This window comes from Antechinus flavipes, chromosome 5, assembly GCF_016432865.1.
Source record: "Antechinus flavipes isolate AdamAnt ecotype Samford, QLD, Australia chromosome 5, AdamAnt_v2, whole genome shotgun sequence".
Lineage (NCBI taxonomy): Eukaryota > Metazoa > Chordata > Mammalia > Dasyuromorphia > Dasyuridae > Antechinus > Antechinus flavipes.
Genome location: NC_067402.1, coordinates 198,715,521 through 198,740,748, shown reverse-complemented (window position 1 = coordinate 198,740,748; position 25,228 = coordinate 198,715,521). Strand labels below are relative to the sequence as shown.

Below are 25,228 nucleotides of genomic sequence, written 5' to 3'. Positions count from 1 at the left end.
TATTTACATGAACGAATGCTGAATGAAACAAAGATACATTTTACATAATAATAGCAAGAATGTGCAATATAGTCAACTTATGAAAGACTTGATTCTTCTCAATGGTTCAATGATCCAAAGCAATCCCAGTAGACTTTGGATAGAAAATGCCATCTGCATCCAGAAAAAGAGCTATGGAGATTGAATGTAGATCAACACATGCTATGTTCACTTTTTTTCCCTCTCCCATGGTTTTCCCCTTTTGTCTAATTTTTCTCTTCCAAAATGATTCACAAAGCAATGTGTATTAAAATAAATAAATAAAATTTTAAAAATGCACCTAGCTACCTATGATGACTTCAAGTCAATAGGCTTAGAGATACTATATCCCAAGATATTTGTAAAATTGGCAGATGCTATGCCTAAGCAATTGGCACTGATCTTTTAAAGATTTGAGTAGGATTATGGCCAAAATCTTTACCTGAATGGGAACAAACCACTTAGCTCTCACACATCTGCTTCAGCAAAACCCTGACATTTGTACTAAAGCAAATAACAATCAAGAAATCCAGTGAGAAACTGTAGTAAATGACTTCTTCCTCCCCAAAATTACAGAAAAGTCAGCCAGAAGGCATAAGGAAAAGAGGATCCAAATAATTCAGGTCCAATACAAGCAAACAAGCTTAGTCTCTCAGGCAACTCATAGACTTGGTCGACTCAAGTGTACCCTGCAACAAGAATCACCCCCTCTTCCCAAATGATGTCTAAATCTAAGAGTGTGTGTGTGTGTGTGTGTGTGTGTGTGTGTGTGTGTGTGTGCTTAACTTTGGAAGTCCCAGGGAATGGCAGCAATCAATGTCAATGCTGTGTGGCAGTGTACAGATGAGACCAGCAAAGATTCCTGAAACTTTGAGATATGTGGCATTCTGTCCAGAATGGTAAAGAAAATCCAAAGGCCCAGAAATTGTAAGATTGGTGTAAAGGGATAACCTCAAAAGGTAGAGTTAGCACAGAAACCCAGGTGATCCACTGTAAGTCCAAGCAAGACTGACTACCATACTCTAAAGAGAGTTGAAGGCTAGCCAATTCTCAAAATCCCAATTGGGAAACTAAATCTAGAGAGATGAATAAACCAAAGAACATATGGGCTAGTAAAACTGTTTTGCAGATGTAGAGATGCCCCAAATCCATCCTAGAAGGAGAAAATAATTCAACAATAATTGCAAAGAGAAAGTTAAAAAAAAAGTATTTTCTATAAGTGATACCTGAATACCTAAAAGAAGTAAGAAGGAAAAAAAATGAAATTAGAGTTCTGCAAGAAAGAATCGGAATGAGAATAAATAGATTAAAAGACAAAGTAGTAAAGCTTAGTCAAATAATGGATTCTCTGAAAAATTATAAAAGACCAAACAGTAATCAATTACTCCACAAGAAAGCAGAGAATATTAGAACAAAATAGATTGAAAAAGTAGGCTAACATATAAGATATTTGATATAAAATTGCTCCAGAAAGCAGATCAAAGAAAGACAGATAATTTAAGAATCATTTAAAACTATGACTAAAACATTCTGGATGTTATATTTTAAGAAATTATGAGAACTGTTCAGATCTATTAGAATCAAAGAGTAAAACAGATAGAAAAAAAAACACCAATTATCTCCTCAAATAAAAGAAGTCCAAGGAATATTATAGACAAAACCCAAAGTCAAAGAAAAAATACTTCAAATGTACAGAAAAAAGAGAAACAAGTTTCAAGGAGCCATGCCAATATCACAAAAGATATGGCAATGTTTACTATAAATAAGAAGAAATCTTGGAGTATTTCAAAAGGCAAGAAAGACAACCAAGAATAATGTGAATATTGAGGGGAAAAATAGATCTTTAATAATCCTTTAAAGAGGATTTTTAAATACATCTGATAGATTAGAACTAAAAAATCACTTTGAAATACAAATGCAAGAGCTCAGAGAAACCTGGAACAGTCCACTTATTTGAATAGTTGTAAGGGGCACTCATACGATGATGGAGTGCTAACATTCTAATACAGAGAGAAAAAACAAATGCCCCTTCAGAACTATCATATCTTCAAAAAATACTGAGGAAGTTAAATTACAAAAACAGAGATCTTATGGGTGGACTGTTTTGTTCTAAGTAAAGTTCTAAATGTAAAAGGAAGACTATATGAGTGTAGAAGGGATAAAGAAGGGGGAGTGGAACTTCTTATTTCTCATATGTAGGATGTGTGAGAAGAATGGAAATATTAAATGAACTTCATTTTTGTCAGACATGAATGAAGAAGGATCAAAGACACATAATTTGTGTAAAACAAAATTTAACAAAGAAACAAACATGGTGGAAAGAAAGTTAAGAGGGCAGGAATTTGTTGTTAAAAGAAGTTTTTTAGTTATATCTAACTCTTTATGACTTTGTGAAACAGAGTACACCAATATTATTCATGGGGTTTTCTTGGCAAAGATACTAGAGTGGGTTTGCCATTTCCTTGTCCAGTGGAATAAGGTAAACAAAAATTAAGTGGCTTGCCCAAGGTCACACAACTAGTGTCTGAGACCATTTGAACTCATGTCTTCCTGTTTCCAGACCAATGTTCTGTGCACTATGGTATCACCTAGCTGCCTTCAAAAGGAATTAAATAGTCTAAACTTTCTGATTTTGAAAGGGGGCAGATATTGAAAAAAAAAAAAAAGATCAAAGGGCTCCCTGTCAGTTTCAAAATGGCTGGAAAACCATATATAAATGTGATGTAATATTATTGGTTCATAATAAATAATGAAGGGGACAATTTAATAGAAATCTAGGTAGTGTGGACTGATGCTCAGTGAAGTGATCAGAACCAGGGTAACATTTTTTTTTTTCAAGAACAGCAACAACATTGTAAAAGAAACCAACTTTGAAATGTTCTGATCAATAAAATGACATGTCTTTAGAGGATCAAATGACCTATGGAAAAAATCTTACCCAAATGGAAAAGGGGAAAAAGAACTTAAGGTGTCAAACAAGACATACATTTTTGCACATGGCCACTGTATGGATTCTTTTTTGCATGATTATGCTAATTTGTTACAAGAGTTTATTCTCTCTGTCTCTGTTTCCTTCTTTAACTGGAGAGAGAGAGAAGGGGAAATTAAGAACAGAAAAAGAGAGAGAAAGATAGAAAGAAAAAGCTATAGCAACTTTTAGAAATAAACAGGAGAAAAGAGAAGAAGATTCCAAAGGAGGTTGACTAGAACAATTTTGGAATCTATTATTATTATATTATAACCATTGGAATCTATTATTGTTATTTCTTTAAAAGCAAGAGGTATGAAATGATATTAATATACAATCACCTTCCTGTGTTATGCTTTGTATATGAAAATGCTCATTTTGGGAGGTATTTAATGTAGACTAAAATAAATTTTAAAAGAAAGATTTTATAGAATAGGAAAGATACCACCACATAGTTGTATCTAAGTATTTGAAGGTCTGTCACATGGAAAGGGGATTAGACTTGTTACAGCTTCATAGGGAAGATTAGGAGCAATGGATAGACGTTTCAAAGAAGTGTATTTTGTCTTGCTACTAGGAAAACTTCCCCAGCAATTACAGTTGTCCAAAAGTGAGAAATTACCTCAGGAATTAGTAGGTTTTTCCCTATGTGAAGTCTTCAAAGCAGAGCTTAGAAGGCCATTTGTTAGCTTTCTACATAGCCAAAACTGCCTCTCTCCAGTATAAATGAAAGTAAATGACTGGTAAGGTCTTCTCCACGTCTAAAATTTTATGATTCTGTGACTGACTAGAGAAGAGTACATTAACAAATTTCAAACAAAGGAATAACTATTGACCAGTTTGTTTGATTTTTATTCTTGATAAAATTCTAGGACATATTATTAAAGGGATGGATAATGAATATTTAGAAAAGGAAGTAGTGATGGTTTCATCACACCAGATTCATGCTATCCTCCTCCTTTTAAAAACTTTAATATAAATGGGAGTCTTTTTAAAATTTTGTTATATTTTTCTGTTGATTTATTTTCTAAATCATGAGAATCCCCCCAAAATGGAAAACTCTATTGTAGCACTAACCCATCATTATAAATTGTTGCATATGGTTTTTATGCTAAAAAACCCAATGGACAAGTTTGAACATTTATTTCAGAGCAGAAGCCTACCCGAAGAGAGACTTTGAGATGATAAAAGTAAAAAAGCTTCTCTCTGCTCTTCCCTGATGATATTTTCTTTTCCCTCCATATTTTAGATTTTACCTTCTCTCCAAATAACTGTTTGTTGCATTTTAAACCTTCCTGGTCCTAGTCTCACATTTTGCTGAGTTTTGGAAACCAGAATATTGAATAGAGTACTGTTCTGGGAGGTCTTTATTAACTTTCCCCAGAAAAATTTTTTACAAACTGTACCATATAAAGGAAAAGCCTTTCCTGATTACAGCCATAATTTTTTTTCTTAAGATTAACAGTGAAAAAAATTCCATGTTAAGACTGATATTTATCTTCATATCCTGTTTTTGCTAATTAATTACACTGTGGAAATATTTGGTAAAAGAGGTCTACAAGCCTTTACTTATTTACATATTAAATTCTTAGTCACTTTCTCCCCTCTAAGATAATTACTTTAAAAAAAGTGCCCAGTAAGAAAATTCTTCATTCTAACATAGTTAGGTCACTATTAAATTACTTGAGAATACAGTTTACTTTTTTTCATGAAGAGCTTAATCAAGGTACTTGGTAGTAAATAAAAACCTACATACTTGTCCCATTCTATGTCTCTGTAAATTAAAACTGATATTGCCTTCCCCATATATGTATTTTGTTCTGGTTAAAGGTTATATTTTCCCTCCCCTCCATTGGAAATGGAATCTTGCCACCTTATTCCTAGGAGAGATGCTCCCTAATAGAAAGAGCTTATATAAATATGAGAATCTTTGTGCTTTCTTTGTGTTTTGTTTATAAAATTTACTTCCCTTTTCCCCCTGTTAAATGAGCCTGGCATAAAGTACAAGAGAAAAAAAAAAAACCTTTTGAGCTCTTTATTGCTAACAAATAGATCATACTTATAATTTTCAAAGGAAATGAATAGATTTCTCACTAAACACTGTACCAATGAATTCATTTATACTATATTTTCTAAATGCCTTTATATGTTCAACTCTCTACATGATTTTTGTGAGGAAAATAGTTGTTCTAGAATTAGGAAACATACACACACATATATTTTAGTATTTTGTTTCTGCTAAAATATCCCTGAGGCATTTTGTTTATTATTAGTACTACATTCCTAAAGCTGAGGGGGCTCTCCTTTTCTACAAAAGCTATAAGTCAGTAGCAATTGTGTGGCCATCTGGAGAGTCTTTCTTATAGACTCAAATACATGAAAGGAATTAGAAGAACAATATAAGTCACATGAGGAGATGAGATACCTTTTGTAAATAAGGAAGCTTTTATCTTTGAGTTGATGCTCTTTTCATTGTTTGTAATCTCATTGTTTGCATTGATATTGGTAGGACCAAGAGAGGGCTAAAACTTAGAGATTCTGTAGTGCAGTAAGCTTGCACCCCATAATGGAAATGGCCAGAAGCCCTCACCAGCCATTTTCCTGCATGTTGCTATAAGATTAAGACTAAGTCCTCTATAGCCAAAATATTCTTCCAATAAATGTTTCTTCAGATGTATAATTTTTATGCATAGACTGTCTTTCATTTTTCTAGTGTAGCCACACACACACACATATACACACACTAACCAATTTAGAAAGCATTTATTCTTAAATAATGGAGAACATGGACAACACAATTTGCTTTTCTTTCCTGAAATAATTTTCTAACCCTACAAAAACAGTTGCTTGACTCATAGATTGAGGGAATATTATTGATATAGTTTTTTAAACTTCAGTAAAACATTTGACAAATTCTCTTATGCTCTTCTATAGTTGGTGGAGAGATGTATTCTAAACAATAAATATACAATTTAAGCGGATTCAGAAACAATTAAGGGGCTGGACCTAGCACATTGACATTCAACTTGGAATAAGCACTTTTGTGGCTTGCCCAAGGAATTTCTCCTTGGCCCTGTGCTGTCTAAAATTTTTAACGATGGTTTGGATAAAGGTATAGATGACATACTTGTCAGATTCATAAATAATACAAACCTGTGAAGGATAGTAAGTGCATTGTAAGATGGAATCAGTGGCCAAAAATATCTCAATTAGCTAGTGCATAGGACTATCTTGACTCAGAAGAAATTTATTTGGAATAAATAGAAAGTCTGATTCTCAGGTTCCAAAAACCAGCATCACAAATATTAGATGGGGAGACTTGGCTGCAATTCAATATGAGGACTTTCAGTGGATCAATATGATTTACAATGTCATATGGCAGCCAAAAATGCTAATGCAATATTATATTACATTGAGAAGTATGTCATTCAGGACAGGGAAATGATAATTACGCTACATTTTGCCCCAGACAGACTATATTTAGAGTACTGGTTTGATTCTTAGCATCATATTTTTAGGAGGGAATCAACAAATTGGAAAGCATTCAGAAGAAGGTGACCAGAATGATACAGGGTGTCTGGATTATACTACCTATGGAATAGTTGGAGGAATTGGAGCTTGGAGAAGAAAAAAATTTGATCCAAGAGACAATGATAACTTTCTTCAAGAATCTGAAGAGCTGTTATATGTGAGAATAACTAGGATTTTTTTTCTTGACCTCAGAGAGATGGACTTGAGATTACTATGAGAAAAAAACAATTCCTAAAAATAAGAGAGAATAAATGGAATGAGCTGCTTCTGAGCTAATAAATGAGTTTCTTTTCATTAAAAAATTTTAAGGAAAAGCTAGATGACTGATGTTTGGGTCATTAGAGTAGGGATGCTTTTCAGGCATGTGTTAAACTAGATGATCCTTTCTATAGTTCTGTGACTTTGTAACTCCATGAAAACAGAGACTAAGACTTATCTAAGTTTTGTAGTACCTCTGTGCTGTCCACACACAGTAATTACTTGATAAATATCTGTTGGATTAAATTGAGCAGCATGCTATATAGTAGAAAGTGTTTTGTGTTTAGAACCAGAAAGTCTGAGTTTGAATCTCTGAAGCATTAATTTCTTCATCTATAAAAGGGGAGATTGGAGTAGATGATCTCTATAATACAATTCTTGTCAAGTCATGACATCACTTTCTTAATGTTATTGGTCCTCTTTCAGAATGAAGCTTGAATAACAACAGCAACAACAATTTTTCCTAGCTCTGAAGTTCCATGAAATCATTATTCTATGAACTGATGAGAGCAGAAGATAAGAGATATAGAAGACATTGGAGGTCTAATGTATTGGTATATGTTCAGAACATAATTAGAATAAGCCTTGCCTAAACCTGATATATTTCAGAGTCATGGACCTCAGGCCATTTATCTTCTACTCATTATTATTATTATTTTTTACTTATTAATGGTTTGTATTGATACATGGATTGACATAAGGCAAGACTCATGGATCACTTAGGAGTTGTAGGGGTAATTTTCTAAAGTTTGAAGATCCTTTTCAGGGGGAATCCTTGGATCCTTTCTCCAGCAATGAGATATCTCTAATCAAATTTCAATCCAGAAGAAAGATGAATTATATGCCTACTATAGACCACAGAAGAAGAAAAATGAATGGGAAAGAATACTGATGGGGACTTATAGGAAATGATTGAAAAGCTATTATGCTATTTTATACTTTGAAATTAATTTAAATATAAATAATCATTAAGCTCCGTTGGTTGTATTGCCATTCATGGTTAAGTTTTTTTTTTAAAATAATAATAATCATGGTTAAGTTTTTAATAAAGCTTTTAATAAAAACATTTTTACTTAAGCTCAACCTCCCCCCCTAAAAAATCCTAAGACTTAAAAGAACCTCAGAAGGACACTCAATTCAGTCTCTTGCTTCCAAGTGGGTTCTAGATGACCTTGATCCTCTCTCCTAGAGTTTTTGCCTCTTTTCCAAAGTCTAGTCTCAGCCTTATAATAGGGTAGAAGTCTCCAGTGGAAGGGTTTGAGATACAATCTGTCTTTCCTATTACTGTTTTAATTTCAGTGGATGAGGGCCTTTACCTGAAACACAGTGAGAAGAGACTGGGGGAAATTATCAAATGTACTCCTTCGGGTCTGCATCTCATCAAAGTTGAACTTTCCACCAAAGAGCTGCATCCCCAGGAGAGAGAAGATGATGATGAAGAGGAAAAGGAGCAGCAGGAGTGAAGCAATTGATCTCACTGAATTCAGTAATGATGCTACCAGGTTGCTCAAGGAATTCCAATACCTAAGGATAAAGAGAAAATAAATTAAGATCTTTCTTCTTTTGTCTCCTGTAATCCTTGTCCAATACTACTCCCCAACTCCAGATTTGATTAGGGCAGGTACATAGATAATAATTTTGGCAGATACCATGGAGGTCATGAGACAAATCTATTTCCTAGATATTCATCTCTGAGATATGAGGCCAAATGATAGAGGAAAGTGTACGTGGAATGTATGAATGAATGAAAAAGTATTTCTTAAAGTATTCACTATGAGCTATGTACTTTAACTAAGTGCATTTTGTAAATATGAGAGAAAAAGAGAGAGAGAGAAAGAGAGAGAGACAAAGAGACACAGACACATACACAGAAATAGAGAAAGGAAGGGAGGAAGGGAGGAAGGGAGGGAAAGAGGAAGCGAATGAGGAAGGAGGAAGGAAAGAAAGGAGAAGGAAAAGGAGGGAGGGAGGAAAAGAAGGAAGAGGAAGGGAAGAAGAGAAAAGAGGAGAGAGGAGAGAGAGAAGGGAGACAGAGAGATAGAAATACACAGAGAGACAGAGACAGACAGAGAGCTGAGAAAGAGACAGAGAGAAATAGACACACACATAGAAACAGAAAGATAGAGATAGAGAAAAATATCCTGCTCTCTAGTTTACATTCTAATAGAAGAAGGCAACACTTATGAAGGAGTAATGATCAGGGAAGGATGTTCTGGAGTCAGAATACCTGGTTTCAAATCCTGGCTTTCCCATTTGCTGGGTGCTTACTTTTCTCATATGCAAAATGAGCCATGGTTGGACCGGATAAATTCTAAGCTCTCCTCTGGCTCTGTCTTCCCAGATGGTTAAAGCACGGTGCTAATGAATCTAAGGTTCTGGATCAATTCTAAAACAGAACCTTAAGCTTCCCATGAAGAAAGTCTATTCTATGTCTGTAGAATGGATCCCTTTGTGCTTCTGGTCACACGAGCCCAAGAGAATATGGATGGATAATGTTATAAGCCTGTCATACTAGAAATGACACTCCTGTTGTAAAGAACAACACATTTTCTGGGTGGAAGAATTAAGCTCTACTAAAGACAGGGCTGTGCAGGATGAGGTATGTTTGTGTGGGGAGCAGTGGAAGTCCTGATTTTTCTACCATCCCTGACCTTCATTGTATTCTCTTTTATCCAGATTATGAAAAAATAGCTTCCTTTGTTTGGAATATGTATTAATGGACAGATTGATGCTTGAAGCCTAAAGGTGTCAATTGAATTAGGATTATTGAATAATAGAATTAGAGTTGTGAGGTACTTTAGAGATCACTGAATGCTCCCTCCCCATCTTAAAGATGAAGAAATTGAGACAAGGAGAAGCCACTTGTCCATCCATTTAGAAAATCTCTGAGGTGGATTTGAACCCTCTATTTGGTAAACTTCCTCACTGGGTCCCAGCACTTCCTTGGATATTGCCTCATCCCTGGCTCAAAACAGGATAAAAAGGTTAGATGTAGCAAAAGAACTCATTCTTAGTCCAGAAAAATATTCTTTGTTCCCCATCCCCTATTGCTCTGCTATCACAGGCACTTTACCTTTTGCTTCTCTTCTCCTCCATCCGTTATGCTTTCTTAGCTCCCCCTACTGAAGCCATCCCTGTCCATTACTTAAAGGTGGTAATTTGCTTTTGCTGCTTCAATGAACAACATGCTAAATGTCCTCATTACAACCCTCCCAGCTGCTCGGCCAGCCCTGGCACCTCTCTCCAGAGTGCATAGCTCCATATTCAGTGACAGGAACAGATGGGCAACAGTTTGGGTTTAAAACACAAACTAGCTCTCAGCATGGAGCTCTCTCTTCTGTTTTGACCCTCCCGCAAGAAGGGACCTCTCAACTTTCTTCTTTGCTTCATTTCCACATCTTCTCAGTGCTTCAGTTGGCTGTTTATGTGGTTTTAATTTGTGTGTTTTTTTTCCCTTTGCAGCTTGTTTTGTAAATGTTCTTAGGTCTTTTTCATGCATCATTGATTTCCCAATGAAATCATAGGCTAATTGGAGAGGCAGTGTGGAAAGTTTAGGTTTGAAGCCAGTGGATCTGGGTTCAAACCCTCAACTCCTAAGATGGGCAAATTACTATCTGTTTCTTTATTTCTTCATAAATAAAATGATGACATTGGACTTTTGTTCTTGTTGTTCATTTGTTTTCAGTCATGTCTGATACTTTATGGCTCCATTTTGGGGTTTCTGACATGATCCCATTTTGAGGTTTTCTTGGCAAAGAGATTGGAGTGCTTTATCATTTCCTTCTCTAGCTCATTTAAAGAGGAGGCAACGGAGGCAAACAGAATTAAGTGAGTTGCTCAGGGTCACACAGTTAGTAAGTGTCCGAGGTCAGATTTGAATTCAGGAAGGTGTATTTTCCTGACTCCAGGCTTGACATTCTATCCACCTAATTGTCCCTCTTAGTTCCAAATCCTCCATTGTGGAAAACTTCAGGTTTTCTGTTTCTTTGAACATCTCTCTTTAGCTCTCCACAACTACATTCATCTATTTTATGGTGCTCAGTGACTAAAGCTCTTTGACTTGACTTGGGAGTAGGAAGAAGGCTGTAGAGGATTTTTAATAGTGATAAGTGTAGAATCACAATTTGAATCCGGGTCAAAAAGTTTTTGTTCTTCTCTAGTTATCTTGTACCTTTTCTCTTTACATCTGTTTCTATGTTGGATTTTGCAAGAGTGTGATCTCCTTGAAGACAGGCATTGTTTTGTATTTTTGTTTTTATATTCCTAATATCTAGTACAGTTGGGGTAGTTAGATGGTGCAGTAGATAGTAGATACTGGCTTGGAAGCCAGAAAATTTGAGTTCAAATCCAGTCTCAGACACTTATTAGCTCTGTGACCCTAGGCAAGTCACTTAACCATATTTGTCTCAATTTCTTCACCAGGAAAATGAATTGGAGAAGGAAATGACAAAGTAGTCCATTATCTTTGCTAAGAAAACCTCATATGGGGTCAAGAACAGTCAGATATGAATGAAATGATTGAACAGCAACAGCAATCTAGCATGGTAAAATGCACTTTTGAAAATGTTTGCTGAATTGTATTAAAGAGAGATTAATAAGACAGAAATCATGAAAACATATGAAGACCCACCCTTCCCCACATCCTATTTTAGTTATATATTAAGAGCAACTCTTCAGTCTAAATACCTTGGTCTAATCTGAATTTTTCTTATCTATCTTTCTTTAATCAATTTCAAAACAATTTCATGCATTGAAATATTTTCACATTGTTGTACTGAAGGCCAATCCATTACTGAAAGGAGAGGCCTTTACAGCCTAGGAAAGACTCCTCTATGAAGTGATTAGAATAATGATCAAATGAAGAGAAGGAAGAAGCTTTTACTAATTTAATTAAGAAAAGCATCTCTTGAATTCTCCTTGGGCTAAGAAACAGGAGAAGCCTTACAGGGAGTAGTTGAAGAAGAACAGGATGGTTTTAGGAAAATGATTCCCCAGGGCACCTGAAAGTTGTGCCTATTGTTCCCAGACTTTGTCCTCCTGATTAATCTTGATTACAGAATTTTGATTTTGTTCATGAACCTTATAAATTATATGTAGGAAAATGGTTTGGGAAGAGAGGTTTTTAAAAGGCAAGATGGCTGTCTGTCCCTTTGAATTTTCTTTCTGAATAGAGATGCTTCAAATTATTTAATTATTAAATTTATCTCTGTTATATTTGTACATAAAACATATATTATAGATTTTTTCCCTTTTATAATGGTGAAGATACCTTAGTACATAACTTAAATTTTCTTCCTGATATAAGAATAATGAAAGGGCATTAAAAATGAGGATTTTGTGGTCAGAATTGACACCAGTCTAAAGTGCTTGATATCAGGAATAAATACCAGAGTATTTCAAATATCTTAGAGATCTGCAGCAATTACTGTTCAACTAATGAGAATACAACAAACCATAACTAGACCTTTCAACATTTTAAAGACTTCAGATATTCATTCACAAACTATCTTACTCAAGGTCTTTCCTTTAAATTAGGACACTTCCTAGTTTCCCCTGAAATATTGACATTAAATGTATAAAAACATATCTTTATGCCCATGTCATTCTTCCTGACCCCCAAATCCCAACACTTTATTTTTCACATTTGAAACTTGACTTTAAAAGGGAGTTTACCCACCTAGCTTTCTCATCTTAAGAGGATCTTAACTTTCCTCCTATATTTTCCTTTTTCTTGCCCCCAGCCCTTCCATAGATCTCTCTACTCCTTGACCTCTTCCATTTTTTATTCTTTTCCCCTACCTTCCTTGTTTCAAGTCACCATCTGTTTGTGGAAGCTTTTATCCTTGCCTGCCAGTTTCCCCTTGAGGAGGTCTGTTGCTGGATTTTAGACTTTTCACTTACGAAATTTCCATTGGGGCCCAGGGACTTGTTTTTTCTTTGCTAAAATACAAAATGACCCAACTCTTCCCTGGGTTGAAAGTTTCACCTAGTTATAACTGTGTGTACCTCAAATATCTTAGAGCCAGGGACCTTTAAGCTTTTTGGGACAAAGACATCACTGCATTAACTAGAAATAATTAATGATCCCATTAATAGTGGAATCAGCTCATGTGTCTTACAGACTTTACTTACTTTTCCTCTTCTTTGCCCCATTAAAGATTATGACTAATTTTCTCCTCCTCTGATTATCTTGTTTCTACTCCCATGCAATGTATGTCCTTCATCATGCAATGGTTAGGGACTCTTCCCACCCTTCTAAATCCATTCAATAATCTTTGGTTCATTGTGTTAACTCCAGAAGTAAATGTGTGATCTGGCTGTACATTTGCTCCATCCCTGTTTGAAAATATACAGCTGGGATAGGGAAGGAGGACTGAGTCTGTGACTTCATTGAAACAGGAAACTCCCCATGAGGAGATTCCCTCTAATGATATTTGTTGGCACCTTCCCTGCAATGTGAAGTTTTAGCGTAAACTGTGAGGTCAAGTGATTTATCCAGAATTAGGTACAAATCTAAGTCATTCTTTTTTCTAAGGTTGGTTCCCAATCCGTAAACCACTCTTCTTCTCAGCATACAATGATAATCATCCATAAAGTGTAAACTTTTGTGTAATTAATATAATTTCCAGTTGAGAATATGTTCAATTCAAGTTAGTCAATATTCAGTATGAGTAATTTCAGCTTTGCCCTTAAAATTAGTACCTCTGTTTGCCATACAATGAAAATCAAGATTAATTTTTGTCCCTTCTCCTGAATATATCTTATTGTGATCTCTTATTGTAAAAATGGAAACAGCATGCATGAGTATATGTTGACAAGAAAATGGAAAAAATGAAACAAGAAAAATTGTTCATCTTAGGGAGATTATCCACTGAGGCAAAAAGAGAAAAATGGGGCTCCCCTGACAGATCCATAACTAAGAATTCTAACAGTTGAGGGGAATACTGTTTTGGGAAGTGAGTACAGTCATACATACAAGGAGAAAGAATGGCCCACTTTCCAGAGAAAGCAAACCTAGCTTATGAGCTACTACCATTGACCCTGCCACCTCCACCAAACACTGAGAGGAGGAAGAAAGAGGTAAGTCAATAGAGAAGTTGGGCTATTCAAGGGTGATGCCCCATGATTCAAGGCTGATCTGCAGTTGAGGGGAAATATTTCATTGACTACCCGAGAACTACCAGTTGTCTCATCCCATCCTAGTTATAGGTCTCTTACAAAGACAGTTCAGATGTCTTTCTTCCACTTTGAGGATAAAACCATGGTGAATCAGGCTTAAAAATTAATTTATTTTGGCCATGCTATATCAATTCAATTTAGTTCATGGATATTGCAGGAGGAAAGTATGACATCCTCTGAGATTAGATGCTTATCAAGAAAGGAAACAAAATTTGTGGTTTCTGGTATAGCCAGAAATAACAATGAACCCGACTTAACCAAAATATTTCACATTATTATAAAAAAGATATATACATTTGTAATTGGCAAGGCATGCATTATATGCCAATGAGGGAAGGAACTTTTCTTTTTCATAATTTTCCACTCCAAAGTGCCATATGATTTGTTCAATAAATATCAATTGAATTAGAGTTTAGGAAAAAGAAGGCTCAAATATTCAAGTATATAAAGAAATATTTCATATCCTGAATAGTAGTTTTCTTTTATTAGAATAGAGAAGTGGATTAAATTGCAACAGGAGGGGACTGGTGAAATATTTTGCAAATACTTCCTTGCTGTAAGAGTTGTCTGACACTAAGATATATTTTTGAGGAGAAAGAAATCTTTTTTACTGGTGATTTTTAAAAAGGGGAAATATTTGGTTGTGATGATGAAGTACACTCCACTCCAGTTTCAATTCTACAGTTATTGTGTATCTACTCAGTGTATAATGATAGATAAAATCTGAAAAGAAAAAGAAAAGCAAAAAAAAAAAACAATGGTTCATGTTCTTAAGGAGGTTATATTCTGGAATAGGTGGGAACCCGGGATGAGGGTAGTAAATAACAAATATAATTGGAAGCTGATCCAAGAAGAGAAGCCTGCCCAGTAGGCTATATAAGGAGAGGACAAAGATCTCCTCCCTTCCCTTCCCTTCCCTTCCTCTATGTCTTTGTCTCACTGTTTTCTTCCCACACACTTTATTTCCTTTTTCCTCAAGGACATTAATTGGGACTTCTAGGAAAGGAAGCAGGGAGGATAAGGAATTGATTTTCCTTTGCCTCATAGTTGCTATGATGGCCACATGCATATGGTGGTGAGAACATGTGTAAAGTATATAAACCTGAGACAAGTTTCTGACTCCCTCTTTTATTTTGTGTTTCTTTCTGTGAGCGTAGGTTTATAATAGTAGTTCTGAGAGATGAGTGTTTTTCCAGCCTTATTGGCTATCTCTTGAGTTTCCGGGGTAAGGGTATCTAAACTAGTGCCAGCTATCTATTGGGGGGTGACTGCAATTGTATTACTTCTCAGATGAGAAAATGAACCATTATTAGAAGAAATCACCTGCATTTTGAAAAGAGTAAGGAATATTCTAGGAACTAAGGAAAGACTAAGAAAGTCAATCTTATTGGCTGGCTAGAAGTATCTTTGTGAGTTGTGAATTGCTCAGGAAGACAGGTTTCAGGTGAAAGTGCATGTCTGTTCCACAGTCCATAAAATTGTTTTTACTTCTTAGGAAAATATAATGTTTCAAGTGTGTGCTAATGCATGATTATGAATATTTTGTGTTTTAAGCACTTGTTTTGTGGTAGAAGAAATAAATAATTGTCCTGTACTTGATAACTACTTTGTACATTGGATGTTTTTTTTTTTTTTCCTAAGAGGGATTCTGTTAATTTTAGGGGAATACCTAGTCTTTATTTGAGAGATTTTCTCTGAACTCTAGGGTAGAGAAATAATAAGCCAGAGGATATATGAGAAAAGTCTCTCTCTGGAGGTCAGGTTCCCTTAGGACTAAATCTGTCTGTTTGAGTCCATGGCTGGAGTCATTTTGTGAGAAATAATGTCCCAAGGTGAAGATGACATATGAGATAAAGCACTAAGGATTTTTTAATTATCATACACCCCCCCCCCAGGCAAATCTCTAAAGGTTTGCACAAATTGGAGCTATCACAAATGACAAAAGAATGACTGATTCTATTTTCCTTCTGGGTTCAGGAAAATTTTTAATTTTGTAGGCTCATGACTCTTAAATAATTTTCAAAAATCAGATACTCTTGGAAAAAAGAAACCTATTTCTTAGCTACTATATAACATCTTGAATAGATTTAACCTTCTCTATATTTTCAATTACCAATTTATTTCCAAGGCAGAATAATTGCCTTGAAGGTTTTTTCTAAAAGTATGTTTAATAAAACACAGAGTTTCCAATGCAGTTCCACTTGACTGGGGATCATGTGAGTCAGTCTGGGATATTGGCTAGAGAGCTGGCCTTGGAATCAAAAGAAGCTGGTTTCAAGTACTATTTCTGACACATAGCTGCATGACTGGGTAAATCATTAAATTTCTTTCTGAACATTGGTAAAGAGTATTTCCTCATAGAGAATCTCTTATAAAGATAAAATCACAGATTCTGCTAAAATATATAGTTATACATAAGAAAAGTACTCTGTGTGTGTTTTTGTATGTGTGTATTACAAGGTATTTCAGTAGTTTTAGTAAAGCTTTAAGTATTAGAGCTTAAAATAGCATATATATATATATATGTATGTATACATATATATAGGTCCCAAAAGTCAGAAAGAAATATATATAGATATATATCTATATATATTTCTTTCTCCCTATACACACACACACACACACACACACACACACACACACACACACACTTAACAGAAGAGATAATTGGGTATGGGTTTTTTGGTTCTAAATGCAATGTTATTGTTGTTTTTTCTTGGTCAATGACCTTTCCCATCAATATTGACCAATGCTTAGAGGGTCTGGAGAATCAGGTATTGAAATGATCATGTTTATAACCTCATAATGATATAAAATAGCTTTCTGCACACTACACAAGCCATTACCAAGGAGGAGCTTTATTGAAAGCTCTATGTTTTCTTAAACAATTTTTAATGACATTAAAGGAATTATTTTGCTGTGAAAGTAGATAAATTGGTGATTAAAAGGAGAGAAAATATTAAATACAATCATGATGACATAGCAACAGCTGGAAAACATGTTTATTTTTATTTATTTATTTTCCCCCGGAATGTCTAAAAGCACATTGACTTTTAAGTATTATTTAAAAAGTAAGGTCACTTGATAGAGTGAATAGATTTGATTTTAAGTCTTCGTGACTTGAAGAAAGGAGGTTGTTACAAAGAAAGTGCTTTGTGGACCTTAAGATATTATAGAAATATGAGCTACTATTATTAACATAATAATAATACCATGGTACCATGTCTAGGAGGATAGAAGGAGGGATAAAGCTTATCTTTCCTTTCTTTCCTTTCCCCAATTGTCCTAAATCTGTAAGAATGCCTATGATACCCCCTTCATAACTCAATTCCTCTGTGTGTGGGAAATAGGTAGTTATATATTATTCATTTGAGAAATCATAAAAACACACTGATTTATTGGGAAAACCAAATTACTTCAGGCAATTTGGATGATCAAGAAGCTGTTGCTTGCATAGAGTAGGTAATCAGTAATTACTTGATGAATGAATGACCATTTGTAAAGAATCATATATAACATGTCATAAGAGAAATTCTGAGATAAATTATTACCAGGTAAGTGGTAGCAACATGATCTAGCTAAAAACTATTTGAAAATTCAAGGGTTTCAAATTCTGTTGGTTCAACATACAATCAAATCAACATGATCACATGACAGTATTCTGTTCTTCTCTGGTTGGGCTTCTTCTATGTACTTCTGTGTACTTAAAAAGTACATAGCTAGAAGAGACTTTGGAAAGTATGTAGTTTCCTTCATTTCACATACCAAGAAACTTAAATCCAAAGAGTTGAATGACTTGATGTTCAAGGTCACACAGTCCACACAGTATATTACTTGGATTATATTCCAAGAAAGTTGCTGACAACAAACAAGATTCATATGTCTAAAAATATTTACAGTGGCCTTATTTCTGATAGCAAAAAGCTGGATGCAAAACTATATACTTCATGTTTGAGGAATGACTGAACAAATTACAGCATACAAATGAAATGGGATATTAATGTCCCATAAAGAATGAAGATTCATGGAAACATGAAAAGTCTTGTGTCAATAACACAGGTTGAAGAAAGCAGAGTTAAAAGAATAATACACATGATGACTACCGTAAATAAAATCAATATGGAGAGACAATAAAGCTCTGGTCAAATACAATGGTTAATGTTTAAACCATCCTATTAAAGTGAAAGAATATCCCTTCTTTTTGTTAACAGTTGATAATCTAATATTGTATAGTCAATGTACATAAAAAGGAGGTTAGTTTGGGAATGGTTGTGAAGTAACTGTTGATTCAGAATAAAACATATTAAGAAATTAAAAAACAAACAAACAAAAAAAAACCCCAATTGGTCTGGAGCAAGAGACTAGGTCAATTGCTGCTTATCTTGCTTTCCAAGTTAACTAATTTTAAAAAAATAATTTTTTTTCTGAGGCAATTGGGGTTAAGTGACTTGCTCAGGGACATGCAGCCAGGAAGTATTAAATGTCTGAGGTTTGAACTCAGGTCATCCTGACTTCAGGCCAATGGTCTATCCGTTCATCTCTCAGCTAGTTTTCTAAATCATGGGATCAAAAGGGGATAACAAATCCAATTCCTTCATTTAAAAAACTAAATCTGGGAGAGATTAAGGGGCTAGACTAATTAAAATATTAAATGGAAGAATGTGGGATAGTTGAAACACCCAAGTCCTGTGACTCAAGAATCAGTGTTCCTTTCACTATACGACATTGCCTTTTATAGTTCTCTCATAAGATCTCCATCTTGACCTTGTTATTTGACTTTACAATCTTAGGATCATAGGAACAGAGAATTGTAAAGTTTGTGGAAATTGGTTAGTCTAGTTCCTACTCAAAGCATTATTTCTATAATATCCTCATTATTCATTCTTCAATTAAAGAAGTTCCCTTCCAAGGAATTCTATTTCATTTTTGGATAGCTCTAATTACTATATTGCTTATATTGACAAAAATTTGGTTCCCTGTAGCTTCTAACAGCTAGTCCTGGTCCTGCCTTTTGTGGACAAGCAATGATTTCTTTCTTTATGTCAATGATTCACAAATTTGAAAACTGCTATCATATTCCCTCTTTTCTTTTCTTCAGATGATCCTTTTTTGTTATGATTTCTAGTCCTGGTTGTTAGACATGTTTCATAGACTTCAAGAATACCTCTAAACATGCTTCAATTTTGTCAATTCCTTTCAACAAATTGGGGCTAGAATTGAACACAATTCTCCAGATGTTTTCTGACTAGAGCTGAGTATTATTTCCTAATTGTTTCATGTGATTTTGTGTTCTATGAAGATAGGGAACAGGTCTTCTATATCTCTTCTGTTCTTCACAGTGTCCAGCGCAGGGTTGCTTACAAAATGGGGACTTAATATTTATTTGTTGGATGAATGAATGGATAAATATGTGTGAATATGTATATGTGTATATGTTGGATATTTCAACCTCTTTTTCTCCTTCTCTGTTTGTGTGATGTGTTATGATTAAGAGAGAATAGTTATCTTTTCCACATCATGGGGATTAGGGGCATGATATCCCCATATCTGGAAAATCTGTGTAAAACTTTTTGGTTTAAAAAAATTCTGTTTTCCCTTTATACTGGAGGAGAAGAAATCTTCCTTTTTTGAGGATTTCCTTCTATTTTTCTTTATATTATACAATTATCTACCTATCTATCTACCTACATGTACACACACATATATATATATACACACACACATATGTACTTTCATATATATTTTTTTCACGCATTTCTGAGTGTCTAAACTTTTTCTGTATCATCTGCTAGTCTTGGCATGCCATATGTGGCTTCTGCAAAATTTCCTCCAAATTCCCATTTAATTTTTTATGCTGACCTACAATATATCGAAACTCTGATGGGGAAAACTGTAATGTGGAAGAGGTAATTGTAGTTTGACTTTGGGCTATTTTCCATCAGTCAATAATAGCAATAACTCACATTTTGTTATAATTTGAGGTTTGCAAAGTACTTGCTTCACAACAACCCTATGAGGTGATCATCCTCATTAGAAAATGAATTTCTAAGAGAGGTCACATGATTCACCCATCATCAGAATTAATTTTCTTGAAACCAGGATATGAATATAGGTCTTTTCTGACTCCAACTCGAGAGCTCTTTCCACTCTATCACATAAGTGAAAATCTTATATCAGATTATCTCTCTAAATATGTTTTGAAGATCCCCTACATGAAATGTTTTGATTAGTTCAAATGGACCAAGAATTATGCAGATAAATAGATTAAAGTTTTTAGAAACAGAGAGAAAGAGTGGATGGACAGTTGAAGGAAGGTTTGAGGCTATTGTATTCAATTCTCCCTCCCTTCCATTTTGCATAACCCATAACACAGACCAATAGACCTTTCTTTTCTACCCAGTCAATATCCCTTCAGGGAGCTACCTTCTTCATACTTTCTATCTCCCATAGAAATGAATGGCTAAGTACCTTGTAATTTTAAATATCCTCAGCAGCCGGACACATCTCAACACTGAGATCCCCAAGGGGGACATGATCTTGGTCTCTACCAGGATGGTCTCCAAGATTCCTCCACACACGATGAAGCAGTCGAAGCGGTTGAACAGAGACACAAAATAGGCCTGGAGGCCAAGGCTGTACATCTTCAACAGCATCTCTGCAGTGAAAAGAGCCAGCAGGGCCTTGTTGGCAGTGTCTGGCAGGGTCCAGAAGAGGAAGAATTTGGGGATGGGGAAAGCAAAGAGGGATAAATTATTAACTAAAAAAAATCTCCCCTTTCCCCAATCACTTCAAAGCACTCAAAAAGCTAGAGCCTAAATGAGGAGGGATGTTTTAGAAGGCAGTAACCAACCAAAGAAATGGGGCCATGTTTAGCTTTCTGAGTACAGTACTTAGCTTGGTATCTGAATACTCAATGTTCTTTGGGAGCACTGGTGGGAGTTGTGATATTGATGAAAATGAGGAGAAATAATCTCACTATGATGTTCACTAGTCAGTCAGGGGAAGGCAGATGAACCAGAATCTTATAACTAGGATGAAATAACCTTAGGGTTTCAACATACAAGGAGAGGGAAGGGATGCTTCTTTTGTCCCCTTGTTTCAAAGTTCTCCACTCTCACTGGCATATGACATTATCCATGAAGCCACCCAAAGCCTGCCTTTAAAAAAAAAAAAAAAACTCCCTTGTTGGGGGATGGAGTTGGAGCAGGAAGAGTCTGTGACCAGTTGTTCTATAGAGGATCTAAAGCAGGCATTTGCTAGGAACAGCTTGAAGCAATTGAAGAGAGCTGATTATTAAATTTTCACTATGAGCAGTGAAACCTTAGATACCAGCAAATGCCACAGATCAGGGCTTTATTGTTTTGTTGATTATCTAGACTTTAAAAAGTAATAAGAATATTAATAATGAAGATTAAACTTAAAATACTCTCAGATATACATTTTCTTTTCTGGACAGCTGGTTGTTAAACATTTACTACCATACCATTGGACTAGAGCCATATTCTCTAGGAAATGAGTCATTCTTTCTTCTGCCATGTCAAACTAGAATGGGCCCTAATCTGTGTGTTCCTTCTCAAAAAGAAATTTACCCAAAGTACCAGAATATCTAATTGTGACTCTGAAATAAATACAAACATTCATATATTCCATGTCCCATGTTGTGGTTGGTTGTTCTTAGAACATGGCCGTTCTCCTGGCTAACCTCTTTTTCTTGATTTTTAACTCCAATCTAGCGGCACAATCAAATTAGATCCTTTTCTTTCTAGCACCTCCTAGTGCTTCCATTTAGGAAGAGATGGTTTATTAGGATTCTCAGTGTGTTTCTTTTATTTTCTTGCTCTCCCTCTCCTGTCCTTTAACCCCTACTCCTCCCCACTCCAGACTTTCCTGATCAACAGATATTCTTTGTGGTGAACACAATTGGACCTGTACACAGCTCTGAAAATTCCCCTTGTCAAGTGAGCTTCCAGAAGGGCCTTGTTTCCCATCACCTGGACATAACAAGCAATGTAGGCTTGGCTGGCAGATGTATAGGCCTGTCTACGTAAGGCAGGGGAAGTCGGGGGGAAGAAGGGCGGTGAAAATTTATAAAGTATTTCTTGTCTTTTATGACAGTTCTAGCTTGGCATATGTCCACTGTTGTAACTGTTGCCCAATACCCCATTAAGGTATATGTATGGATCAGTACATAATAATAATGACTAATAACAACTTCCCATCCATTTGGTTTAAGGCAAGGTGAGCAGGGACAGGTGGGAATTGAGTTAGATGTGTCCCTTACCTTGGACTTCCGTGAGCCAGTGGGGCTGGTTGTAGTGCTCTGAGGCAATGGTGAGTGTGTTGAGAAACACAAGGAAAATAACAAGCCAGTAGAAAACATTGGATTTGACAGCAGCTCGGCACTTCCTTCTGCAGAACCTGTTCCACCTGCGCCAGTAACGGCTGGAAAATGGGAAAAAGAAGAGATGGAAAGCTGAGGAGTGGATGAGATGGGAATAGGGAATGAAAAGTTAAGAACTTTCAGTTTGTGTCTCGGAGGAGTGGACTCATTTGGATACTTCATTGAAATAGACTGATCTCCCAAATTCCTTCTGGCCTGCACATTTTATAATCCTGTGATTATGGGGTATTAGGAGCAAGAAACTGCTTCTACTTCTTTCCTACCATGAAGAATAGTTAACATAGATAGCTGCTCAGGGCATATAGAACATTCAGGGAACTCAGCGAGATGATAACTTTTCAATAAGAGCATGAGAAAGACCCATGCATTCAGGGAACTCCCTGTGGAAATTTCCTTGAGTAAATATTGATCCACAAATCTATAGTCCATCGATAGTTTTACAATTTCCTTGGGGTATCTCAAAGTTAAATGATTTTTCCATGATCCCACAGTTAGTAAGTAGCAGAGGAAATATTTGACCTCCCATCATTTGGATAATTTCTTAGGCAGCTATTTGGCACAGTGGATAAAGCACTGGGTCCAGAGTCATGAAAAATAATAATAATTATCAATAATAATAATGCTTACTGGCAGTTAGATGGCACAGTGGGTAGAGTACTGGGCCCAGAGTCAGGAATGATTATAATAGCCAATAATAATAAAGCTTACTGGCAGTTAGGTAGCACAATGAATAGAGCACTGGGCTTGGAATCAAGAAGATTCATCTTTATGCATTCAAATCCAACTTCCCACACTTCCTAGCTGTGTGGTTTTGGGCAAGTCACTTAACTTTAGGTCTTCATCTATAAAAATAGGTTGGATAAGGAAATGGCAAGCCATTCCAATATCTTTGCCAAGGAAACCCAAAGTAATATGTGAAAGTTTTTTTTTTTTTTTTTTTTTTTTTGGTAAACTGCAAAACAGTATGCAGTATACAATTATAAGATACAAATTAGGCTTACTGTTCTTTTAGCTCTTTAGAAAAGTGTTCCCCAATTGCATAGATTTTCTTAAAAGTTCCTAGGAGTAGGAATCCTTTGGGAGAGAATGACATTTGTTTATTGACTTATTACTCTCTGAGCAAAGTACTACTGGGAATAACGGTCAAGCACATAATCCAAGAGAGAGAAATCTTCATTGGATGGAGGTAGTGTAGTGCATTGTAGCATAAAGTATCTGGAGTTCCCTGATCTATAAAGTAAGAGGTGGATGGAGATAACCTTTAAAGTCCATCCTAACTCAGATATTTTATTCAATTTGACATTAAATTCAATTTGAATGAAAAAATGAAGACTATAGCAGGGCAAAAGGAACCCTTTATCTTCCTCTCAGGTAGTTTCCTATCTTGCAAAGCTAGCAGAGAAGATAATTAGGCAGGTATTGTTTTAATGTAACATGCCTATTACCATAAGAATTTGGATGAGAAATGCAAAATGGCAGTAAGCATTCTTGCTTCCTCCTTGGAGGATTCCTGCTGCATGTGCAATGAAAAAAAAATCAAAGTTTTCAAAAATAGACATTTCAGGGGACCCAAAACTCTCTGGATAAGGGAGCTTTAATTTGAGATGGACAAAAGAATAATCATATAATTTGGATTGCCTCTAGAGCTTCCCAGGTGCAAGATGCCTATGTAGGCTCTCCTCACCTAAAGGACTAAATGTTTTCTAACACAACTGTACGTTAGTCCTTTTAAGTCAGAAGGAGTTATATGTGGAAGGACACATGACTTTCCCGAAGCTTGACTATTCTTTCCACACTTTCTCCAAGATTGAGTCTGAACTTCAGCTATCCTTGATGTGAATAGCCTTCTTTGCCACAACCACATAGGGACTCATTTTCAAGGCTCTTCTGATACATTGATTGAGAGATCATAAGACTATAGATTTAAGATTGGAAGGAATCTCAAAGACCAACTAATTCAATCCTTAAAGTTCAGAGAGGTGAAAGGATTTGTCTAAGGTTACACTGGGTAGTTGCTGTCATGACTTGAATAGGATTTGAATTTCGGTCCTCTGAACTCCAGAACCAGTACTCTTCCCATTAAACAAGGTGGCCAGTAAATAGGATAGTGCTCTATTTGGTTCTTCTTGCACATAGCCATTCATGAATGTCACACTCATTTGGTTTGGAATAAGGGAGTAATTGCTAACTAGAGAGGTGTTTAAAAGCTAATTACATACCTCCCACACTTACAAAATATAGCTTGCTTAGCAACGGGTTTCCTGGCAACCTTTTCTACTGTATAATAAATGCCATAATTTATTTGTATATGTGAATGTGTATGTTTACATATGCATGCAGGATATGGAAATGACATGGTGAAATAGGGAGAGGATTTTGCCTGTTATTCCTGTTCCTCTTATGCTAACAAGAAAACATGTTTGTTCCAGAGGGAGAGAATTCTCCCTGGAGATACAAGGATGGCGAGGCACAGCTGTTTCTTCCTGCCATCCTCCAAAAGACAGAAAGTACAGACTGCTCCAAAGATTGCAGGGCAAAAGTCTCAAACTCTCTGGGGACAGTCAAATTCTTTGCTAGGGAATTTCTGTAGAATTATGGAATTCTATATTCAGTCTTTCAGGCACCCTATCTATGTATCACGACACCCATCTTGGGAATTTAACAAGCATTGAACTAGTATACTGGAAAGGAACTGAACTTGTGGTCGTATCTGAGTGCCAATTCTGATTCGGCCACTTATTAGCATCTTTCTATTCTCAGCCCAATTTAGGCTAGATAGTCCCTTTCCACTGTTCCAATGTGATTTGATAAAATAGATTAAAAATGGTAATAATAAAAAATACTAATACTAATAAAACAATAAATTAATAGTG

General features: G+C 35.6%; 1 protein-coding gene across 1 annotated transcript in view; it reads right to left on the bottom strand.

Moving 5' to 3' along the window:
• The window catches only part of CACNA1C (calcium voltage-gated channel subunit alpha1 C), an 808,853-nt gene that overhangs the window by 145,167 nt on the left and 638,458 nt on the right, over positions 1-25,228 (bottom strand). Inside the window, exons 12-14 of the mRNA XM_052001637.1 lie at positions 22,236-22,396; positions 20,423-20,648; positions 8,092-8,299 (exon numbers count right to left, since the gene is read on the bottom strand). Coding sequence (XP_051857597.1) covers positions 8,092-8,299; positions 20,423-20,648; positions 22,236-22,396 — 595 coding nt within the window. The remainder of the gene's footprint in view (positions 1-8,091; positions 8,300-20,422; positions 20,649-22,235; positions 22,397-25,228) is intronic.